This window comes from Eretmochelys imbricata, chromosome 1, assembly GCF_965152235.1.
Source record: "Eretmochelys imbricata isolate rEreImb1 chromosome 1, rEreImb1.hap1, whole genome shotgun sequence".
In the NCBI taxonomy this organism is placed as follows: Eukaryota; Metazoa; Chordata; order Testudines; family Cheloniidae; genus Eretmochelys; species Eretmochelys imbricata.
The window spans coordinates 150290221-150300408 of NC_135572.1; the positions used below are offsets into that span (position 1 = coordinate 150290221).

Genomic DNA, 10188 nt, shown 5'->3' on the forward strand with positions numbered 1-10188 from the left:
TGTATTGTTTGTCCTGTGCCAGCATCTCTCTGGAATTCTAGTTCAAGATAGAGGATAGACACCAGCCTTCCAATTAAAATGAAGTTTGCAGTCTGATACAGACACACATGGAATTCATAATCTCACACGGAATTCATACATTGTGCAGATTTCCAAAATCATTCCATAAGGAAGTAAAGGTGTCCACGGTGGGGATGATGGTGATGCGTCATCTATCCTTAGAAAGCATCAGATGGCAAAGATGATTGCAGCCTAGGGCCTCTTAGATCCAGAGCAGCTCTTTAACTCTTGCCTCACCAATGCGGGGTTGGTACACCGCATCAGAGAGAGAAAAAATGAACTATTTTAGCTGCCCCTTGAATACTTGGCGAGCGTCAATGCTACCCAATTACTAAAGAAGAATTGACTGGTATAGGGGGACTCTTCACGCAGGGATCTTGCCTTTCCTATTAGTCTGCCCCACCTTCTAGCATCTGAACTGGAATCTCTCATTTCTTAAATAGCCTTTAGCTAATCCTACAGATATTGATCAATCACATACATTTGCTTTCTAAGGATAGATGACGCATCACCATCATCCCCACCGAGGATACCTTTATTTCCTTATGGAATGATTTTGGAAATCTGCACAATGTATGAATTCCATGTGTGTCTGTATCAGACTGCAAACTTCATTTTAATTGTAAGGCTGGTCTCTATCCTCTATCTTGAACTACAATTTCAGAGAGACCCTGGCACAGGACAAACAATACAGGGCCATTAGATTTTGACTATTGCCCATCCAGATAGCAAAGATGATTGCAGCCTAGGGCAACCAGTTTTTCAAGTCTCAACTCGGGAGCCGGGCGGGGGTGGGGGGGGGGGGACACGGAGGCCTGGAGGGGAAGGAAGTCACTTTGGCAACAAAGTCATCTGGTAGGGGTCTCATCACATATTGGGGCTGATGGGGAGTCACCTGAAGGTTTTAAAAAAGGTTTTGCGGCCATTGTTCTCCAGCTCAAGAGGAGGGAGAACACAGCACCTACAAGCCAGTGAGACAAGGGATGCCACCTACCTTCCTAAACAAAGATGAACTCCAAACAGAAGGGTGAGCTAGTGAGGGGCATTGCCTTTAGGATATTTGTTGTTGTCAAGGCTCCTCCCCCACTCTGAACTCTAGGGTACAGATGTGGGGACCTGCATGAAAAACCTCCTAAGCTTATCTTTACCAGCTTAGGTCAAAACTTCCCCAAGGTACAAAATATTCCACCCTTTGTCCTTGGATTGGCCACTACCACCACCAAACTAATACTGGTTACTGGGGAAGAGCTGTTTGGACGTGTCTTTCCCCCCAAAATACTTCCCAAAACCTTGCACCCCACTTCCTGGACAAGGTTTGGTAAAAAGCCTCACCAATTTGCCTAGGTGACTACAGACCCAGACCCTTGGATCTTAAGAACAATGAAAAAGCATTCAGTTTTCTTACAAGACGACTTTTAATAAAAATAGAAGTAAATAGAAATAAAGAAATCCCCCCAGTAAAATCAGGATGGTAGATACCTTACAAGGTAATTAGATTCAAAAACAGAGAACCCCTCTAGGCAAAACCTTAAGTTACAAAAAAGATACACAGACAGAAATAGTTATTCTATTCAGCACAATTCTTTTCTCAGCCATTTAAAGAAATCATAATTTAACACATACCTAGCTAGATTACTTACTAAAAGTTCTAAGACTCCATTCTTGGTCTATCCCCGGCAGAAACCAGCATATAGACAGACACAGAGACCCTTTGTTTCTCTCCCTCCTCCCAGCTTTTGAAAGTATCTTGTCTCCTCATTGGTCATTTTGGTCAGGTGCCAGCGAGGTTACCTTTAGCTTCTTAACCCTTTACAGGTGAGAGGAGCTTTCCCCTGGCCAGGAGGGATTTCAAAGGGGTTTACCCTTCCCTTTATATTTATGACAGTTGTGTTCTAAATTACCTGTATTCTCTACTGGTTTAATGTGATTGAGTCAAAGAGCAATAGTGATAAAATATGTGCAAATCATCAGTCTGTTCTTTGCTTTACAACTACTAGATGACTCATTGAAGTGATAAACCATACCTTTCAATGGGAGTCTGGAAGCTTGTATTCTAAAACTATATGTGGGTCTGAAGAGTCAGCACTGAGCATAGGCAGCAGAACAGTAGGTTTCAGCTCTCAGGATGGGGTGGTAGACAGAGGATCTGGACCCTGAAATGTGCTTAAGACTCCAAAGACAGGGGCAATGGCTGGACTCCATTCAGGTTCCAGAGGCTAAACCACCTGAGAACCCAGCAGATGGTCGCCCCCACAGTAGTCTAGTGTGAGGCCAAGAGATAGTGTTTGAACCTGTGATATCTCAGTTCCCTCCTTGCTGGGCAGGACAGCAGTATCAATTACAAGCAGGTGTATGTTCAAATTTGATGTGGGGCAAATGCTGAATTTGATCTTTGGATAATTGACAGGTCTTTCCATTTAATTAGCGTATTTTTAAAGGGTTGTAAAGGGCTAGGTGTTCTTATTGTACAGTAGTAAAATCAACAAATAAATATGACTGGTACAGTCACTTTCTTCATTTGATACTATTGCCAGATTATTTTATGGCAACTAGAGCTGTTGTACTCTGGTATTCAACTTCCAGAACACCCTTGCCACCTCCACGGTTTCCATACAATAAAGCCATCAAAACCATGCTCACGGGTACTTGCATTAATAGCGGCACCTTTTTCTTTCCCAGAATAAAAAGGATTTGAAGAGTGAATAAAAAGTTGGAAAAGAAAAAATTACATAAAAATACTGATCCTGCAAAGACTTATACATGTGCTTAACTTTACACACTAAGTACTATTCCTGAACTTCAGTAGAGCTATTCACAGTGCATACAATTTAAAAAGCACATAAGTCCTTGCAGGATGTATAGGCATAATGTAATGTACAAAGTTGTTCATGCAAGTTTACATTTGTTATTTCCTGACTTTTGAATATCTAATAGGACCTTCATGTTCTCCTAATGCAGTGGAACGGATTCATCTTTGTGTTATCCCTGTTTTATGCCAGTGTGACTCTACTGAAATTAATGTAAACAGTTTTACATCACTGTAAAACTCAAGTAATGCAGTGGAGGATCAGGACCAGTATTTCTGTAATATCCATTTTTTCCTTGAAGAAAAAAGAAATTCCATAACATGGAATTATTTGTCTCCATAATGTGAAGATTGTGGTGCTGCTCTCTCACTCACACAACTAGTTGTATTTACTGGACAGTAGTTACCTTCTGCAGACCTTAGTTGTGATGCTTTAACCCAGTGTGAGGGCCTAATCCTGTGTCAGTGAAATCAATGGGAGTCAATCAATCAATCTGATGCCCCAGACTTCCCATGTGATGTGTATCTAATAACTTCATCTCACTCTGCCTGAGTCCCTGATCTGTAAAATAGGAATAAAGGAATTTCCCTACACCACATGGGTGGTGTTTTGGACATGAATACATTAAAAAGATCGGGAGGTGCTCAGATACTTATATGGCCCAAATTACCTTGGTATCTGAGACAGACAGACAATTTTGCCGGTGTCTTCAGTGGGACTAAAAAAAATCAGACCCTCAATAAGGTGTGGGTTTTGATGTCTATCAAGCAGTTTCATTCCTATATTTGAGCCAGTAAGATTGAAATCAAATATGAAATGAAAGCAACAGAGCAAAGGAACGGGTAAGAGCGACTGTAAGCGATGACCAGAAAGACAACATTTAGAGATAAAATGGCTAGAAAGAATAGTAGTTGTTATTGGCTAAGGCGGTGAATAGTACAGTTTGTCCAAAGGCAGGCATAGATGACGAGCCTGCTGTTGGTGCATTTCCCCCTAGAAAGAAATTGGTAGCAACACTCTTCAGTTTTATAACAGAAATAGGAAAAAAATCTTTAAAACAAGTTATTGGAATATCTCCCACCATCCTTTCCTCTCACTGCCAGACTTCCAGATTTTCCTCTGGTGCTTCTCTGCCATTTCCCCACATTTGCCTGTTTAAAGATTTGTAGTTTTATTTCGAAACAAAGGAACACGCATCAGGTCTGCAGACTTATGGCAGTGATGACTGTGCCTACACTTCTGCTGCAGTTCAGTCAGATTAATGCTGGATTGTGTTGGTTGCTAGAGGGTGCTAACTTCTCATAGACAAGACCTAAGGTTCACTGCCCTCTCCTTATTGCCTGCCTCAAATGCCTAAACAAGTTAAGTCATACTGTGCTGATGCTGCTAGGCGTATAATTAAAAAGCCTATCTGTCTAACAAAGTTCTCAGCTAACGCCTGCTGTTATTATGCAAGAGCACAGAGTTGGCTATTAATGGGTGACATGACAACTCACCCGTCCTGTCCCGATAGCAGGCAGAGCACCATTTCAACATTAAAAATTTCTTCCAGCCCTTACCACTTTTAAAGCAACCTACAATTTAGCTTTAAAATAAAATGATCACACCAAGAATTTATTACAGAAGCAACACAGTCTAGGGGCCAAAGAACTCCATCCTGAGTTCTAGACCTGGCTCCTCTCCAAATATAATTGGGGCAACTTAGTGCGTGTCTCATTTCCCCCCATCCCTCTAGTGTTCAAGAGCAGGTGAGAGATCTAGTCCTCTAAAAAGCTTTTTTTAATTAAGTCGGGGGTGGGGAGAAACAGTTAACTGTCTTGCTGATAATGTCTTTTGTTTGTGCTAGTTCCAGATGTGGCTGGGCTTTATGAAGATAGGTAGAGTGAATTTTGGGGTGAAATAAACTCTATATAGAGCCCAACCACTTCATCATGCTCTTTCAGCACAGAGCTACCCACACAACTAGGGCCAGAGTGCTGTACGACCACACAGCCTTTCTGCCCACTCACTCCAGCTGCTCCTCCAGCCCATAGACTGGAACAAAAGTCCATTCTCTTCTGCAGTGGGCATGTGGACCACTGGATGCGTATAATCATTTGCAGTTCAGTAAAGTTGAAATTCACGGGATAGGAAAATGTCACAATTATATTGCAAACTACAGCATGTCAATGTAAAAAAAATAGAACTGTAACTTCCTAAAAGTTTCATTACAAACTTGTTAATATCACTTTAATTTATAACTTCTTAGAGTCTAATTATAGGGAGTAAACATGGTGTGGTGGGAGGCTAGAGAAGCAAGTCCTTCTTCCAAAACTTCATGTTTAATATTGGGTAAGCATTTATCTTGGTATACTCATTTCCCTTTCACAATACAGGGGAGTTGCGAAACTTAAGTAAGCCTTCAATATAAGTTTCTTGGAGATCCTCAGATAGCTGGTGTTTTAGAAATAAAAAAAACATTTATTTCCCTCACTCAAATAATCATGTAGCCTTCTTATAGTAACTTCCACTGAAAAGTATCCCGATACTGTACAAAAGCTAACCAATGATTTTAAGATACAATAATATGTCCATGTGAGAGAGAGTGTGCACACAGAATACCCAGGGGGGCCAGTGTAAAGATTTTTTGGTATGAATCTGCACTGGCCACATTTATGGATAGCAAAGGCAGAAATGAGTTCTAAAGATGATATCAAGAAAATAGCCAAACAATCTTTATATTACACTCTATCATGTCTATAAAATGTGCATGACAGAATGTATTATATGGAGCAGTGTAAAGGTTTCATTGCCTTAAGTACATTTTTTAAATGGCTCTATTTAGATTTTGAAGTTCATACTTCACTTTGATAAATGGAATGTTAGAAGGATGAGCCCTAAGTTTGCGACTGTTTTTGCTTGTCTGGAGGAAGCTGTTAAGTTAACTGAGTAGCAGATGATTAATTTACACTGCAGTGGCTGTCTGTCACCACTGAAAGTTCAACTTTTCCCAAAATTTACCAAGCATAGTGACTGCAGTATAGGGGGAAGCGCATGCAGGGAAAATGGGTAGGGAAGGGAGAGGAACAACACTTACTATGAAGAATGTGGGGGGGCTGCCTGTAATAAATATTTCATAGCTGTTTTATATTGTGTTTGCCTGACTGTTGTGTGCAATAGGATTACAAGGGGTTGATTCCGGCAGAGTTGACAGTACACATGTATGCAAGCAGACAGTAGCTTCTGATAGCCCCATTTCCCGATAGGTAAAGCATCATTCATTTTGCAGGAGTACTTGTGGCAACTTAGAGACTAACCAATTTGAGCATAAGCTTTCATGAGCTACAGCTCACTTCATCGAATGCATTCAGTGGAAAATACAGTGGGGAGATTTATATACATAGAGAACATGAAACAATGGGTGTTATCATACACACTGTAAAGAGAGTGATCAGGTAAGGTGAGCTATTACCAGCAGGAGAGCTGGGGGGGGGGGGAGGAAACCTTTTGTAGTGATAATCAAGGTGGGCCATTTCCAGCAGCTGACAAGAACATCTGAGGAACAGTGGGGGGGTTGAGGGTGGGGGGAAAATAGTTTTACTTTGTGTAATGACACATCCACTCCCAGTCTCTATCCAGTTTGCAAATTAATTCCAATCAGCAGTCTCTCGTTGCAGTCTGTTTTTGAAGTTTTTTGTTGAAGTATTGCCACTTTTAGGTCTGTAATCGAGTGACCAGAGAGATTGAAGTGTTCTCCAACTGGTTTTTGAATGTTATAATTCTTGACGTCTGATTTGTGTCCATTTATTCTTTTACGTAGAGACTGTGCAGTTTGACCAACGTACATGGCAGAGGTGCATTGCTGGCACATGATGGCATATATCACATTGGTAGATGCGCAGGTGAATGAGCCTCTGATGGTGTGGCTGATGTGATTAGGCCCTGTGATGGTGTCTCCTGAATAGATATGTGGACACAGTTGGCAATGGGCTTTGTTGCAAGGATAGGTTCCTGGGTTAGTGGTTCTGTTGTGGGGTTTGTGGCTGCTGGTGAGTATTTGCTTCAGATTGGGGGGCTGTCTGTAAGCAAGGACTGGCCTGTCTCCCAAGATCTGAGAGAGTGATGGGTTGTCCTTCAGGATAGGTTGTAAATCCTTGATGATGCGTTGGAGAGGTTTTAGTTGGGGGCTGAAGGTGACGGCTAGTGGCGTTCTGTTATTTTCTTTGTTGGGCCTGTCCTGTAGTAGGTGACTTCTGGGTACTCTTCTGGCTCTGTCAATTTGTTTCTTCACTTCAGCAGGTGGGTATTGTAGCTGTAAGAATGCTTGATCAAGATCTTGTAGGCGTTTGTCTGCGGGGTTGGAGCAAATGCAATTGTATCGTAGCGCTTGGCTGTAGACAATGGATCGTGTGGTGTGGTCTGGATGAAAGCTGGAGGCATGTAGGTAGGCATAGCAGTCAGTAGGTTTCCGGTATTGGGTGGTGTTTATGTGACCATAGCTTATTAGCACCCCAGTGTCCAGGAAGTGGATCTCTTGTGTGGACTGGTCCAGGCTGAGGTTGATGGCGGGATGGAAATTGTTGAAATCATGGTGGAATTCCTCAAGGGCTTCTTTTCCATGGGTCCAGATGATGAAGATGTCATCAATATAGCATGAGTAGGGGCATTAGGGGATGAGAGCTGAGGAAGCATTGTTCTAAGCCAGCCATAAAAATGTTGGCATACTGTTGGGCCATGCGGGTACCCATGGCAGTGCCACTGATTTGAAGGTATACATTGTCCCCAAATGTGAAATAGTTATGGGTGAGGACAAAGTCACAAAGTTCAGCCACCAGGTTTGGCGTGACATTATCAAGGATACTGTTCCTGACGGCTTGTAGTCCATCTTTGTGTGGAATGTTAGTGTAGAGGGCTTCTACATCCATAGTGGCCAGGATGGTATTTTCAGGAAGATCACCAATGGATTGTAGTTTCCTCAGGAAGTCAGTGGTATCTCAAAGATAGCTGGGAGTGCTGGTAGCGTAGAGCCTGTTCTCTGTGTATATAAATCTCCCCACTGTATTTTCCACTGAATGCATCCGATGAAGTGAACTGTAGCTCACGAAAGCTTATGCTCAAATAAATTTGTTAGTCTCTAAGTTGCCACAAGTACTCCTTTTCTTTTTGTGAATACAGACTAACATGGCTGCTACTCTGAAACCGGTCGTTCATTTTGAAGGTGTATCTCTGATGCAACAACAATTTAATTCTACACAAAATAAGCCATTATTTTAAAACCAATGTTTTGCAATCAACTTTAATCTATTTGCTAAAATGATACACACTGGTTTTCCTACCTGTGACTGTGGATGAGTGCGTTGAAAGCCAATCCATCAGACCAGCTACTGGTGAAATTGATAACATTGACCTGTGGGTAATTGCGAGTTGACTGGCGGACCCAGCTCAGTAAGATCTTTTCACTATTTGTCTGTTGCAACCCAGCCATGATGTTTTTCATTACATCTTTGACCTGTATTAGGAGACAGAATTTCATCAATGGCTGAATTTATTCAAAGCAAATGCTTTTCCTGACCCAAATAAGCACCAATTCTCTTATCCTTTAGCTTGAAGTGATAACGAATAGGGTCTCATAAATAAATGAGATATAATTGACACCATTGTATAAAAGGAGCAGGGAAGTCTGATTTTGCTAAAGGGACCAGTTTTGACCTGTCTTCTTTGCTTGTGTATTCAATATATTCACTGCTACAACAACTACAAGTCCAGTTACCTGATATAAAAGGTACATTTTGGGAGTATGTTTTACCTGGGATCATCGGGGAGAGAGTTTATTTGACATAAGTTTTTTTTTCCTTCAACGTTTTCTTTCTTGATAGGATAAGTACAAAGGTAGGTAAGTCAATGAGGTGCATAAATGAGAGCTAAGTGTGTCCACTAGGGACAGAACAGTACCTTCTACTAGAATATAAAAGGATATATATATATATATATATATATATATATATATATATATACACACACACACACACACACACACACACAAAGGAGAGACGGAACACATCCATTTAAGCAGTTTTGTACAGGTTTTGTTTTCTTGAGTGAGTGAGTTTAAGTACATTAATTATGAATTGCTAACCATGTTCCACTCTGATCAGAGGGACAGATATCCAGGCCTCCCACTGTTATTTCACTGTAATGAAAATTTTGAGAGCTTCCCAAAAGGACAACACTCAGTCTGATACTTTTTCAAGCTGAAAACACTTATGCATTTCCTACCCACATTCATTACTAGTTACCTTAACAGTAAGTTCTATTAAGCAGTGCCCAACTTTGGGTTATGCGGTCTTTTAGAGGAGGTTTTTGTTTTTAAATCAATGTAGTCTCTATTCTACTATGTTTCCAACCAGTATTAAGTATCTACTAGGATAAAGTTTAACTAAATATCCAAATTGGATATTTATAACTTGTCCAATTATCCACATATTGTTTCATTCTGTACTCTTCATCAAGAAATAGCCACTGAAGAGTAATTTTTAGATTTGAAGCATTTAGCATGCATTGTCACCTCCAACATGAATCTGCCTCAATTTCGGGGAGTGTAAAAAAAAAACAAAAAAAAAACACAGATAGTTAGCATTTCATAAACATGCTAAATAACTAAAGACACAAAAGTTCTACAGTAATTCTGTATAAACACATCAGGTGCTATTTTATTATTCTTCCCCGACATACTTCAGTCTGGATTCAATCCATCTGCAAGATATCACATTTCCCTTAAACTTAATATTTCTTTTCCAAGTTAATTATCAGTTAGTTGAAATTTTTGAAAATACTTTAAAACAGAAAATTCTATGTGCTACATCTCTGTAAAATGACTTGTACAACTGATATTATATATTGTTTATGGGAGTTTATGCCGATGCATGTGAACTTAGAAAAGATGCAATTAATGTAAAAGGACTAAACACTATTTAGTGGTCGGAAACTTTTGTGATAAGGTTCTGATATTTTTTTCACCTGGAGAAAGGAGCCAGTGAATGTGAGGGACAGCAGGGACAAAGGGGTAACAGATAAGATAACCAAACATATCCAGATTTGTTACTCAAACAGGGAGGATTTGTTCTTACATGTTTTATGCAATGGGAATAGACAGAGCTTAGAGAAAACATGAATTTCTGAGTGAAGCTACTCATTTTTCCATGCCTCTGGGATACATACTGCCCGAGGGGTGCACATCACACGTGATGAGGATTTTTCCCCCTAATCAGACAGTTTACAGAAAAATGTAACTGATTGAGTTAAACCAGTGAAAACTCATGACAACATCAATTTAAAACATCTT

General features: G+C 40.5%; 1 protein-coding gene across 1 annotated transcript in view; it reads right to left on the reverse strand.

Moving 5' to 3' along the window:
• DMD (dystrophin) overlaps positions 1-8355 on the reverse strand; it is a 1498644-nt gene extending 1490289 nt beyond the window's left edge. Inside the window, exon 1 of the mRNA XM_077807212.1 lies at positions 8183-8355. Within this exon, the coding sequence (XP_077663338.1) occupies positions 8183-8343 (161 nt within the window). The 5' untranslated portion in view covers positions 8344-8355. The remainder of the gene's footprint in view (positions 1-8182) is intronic.
• Between the last annotated feature and the right edge of the window lie 1833 nt (positions 8356-10188).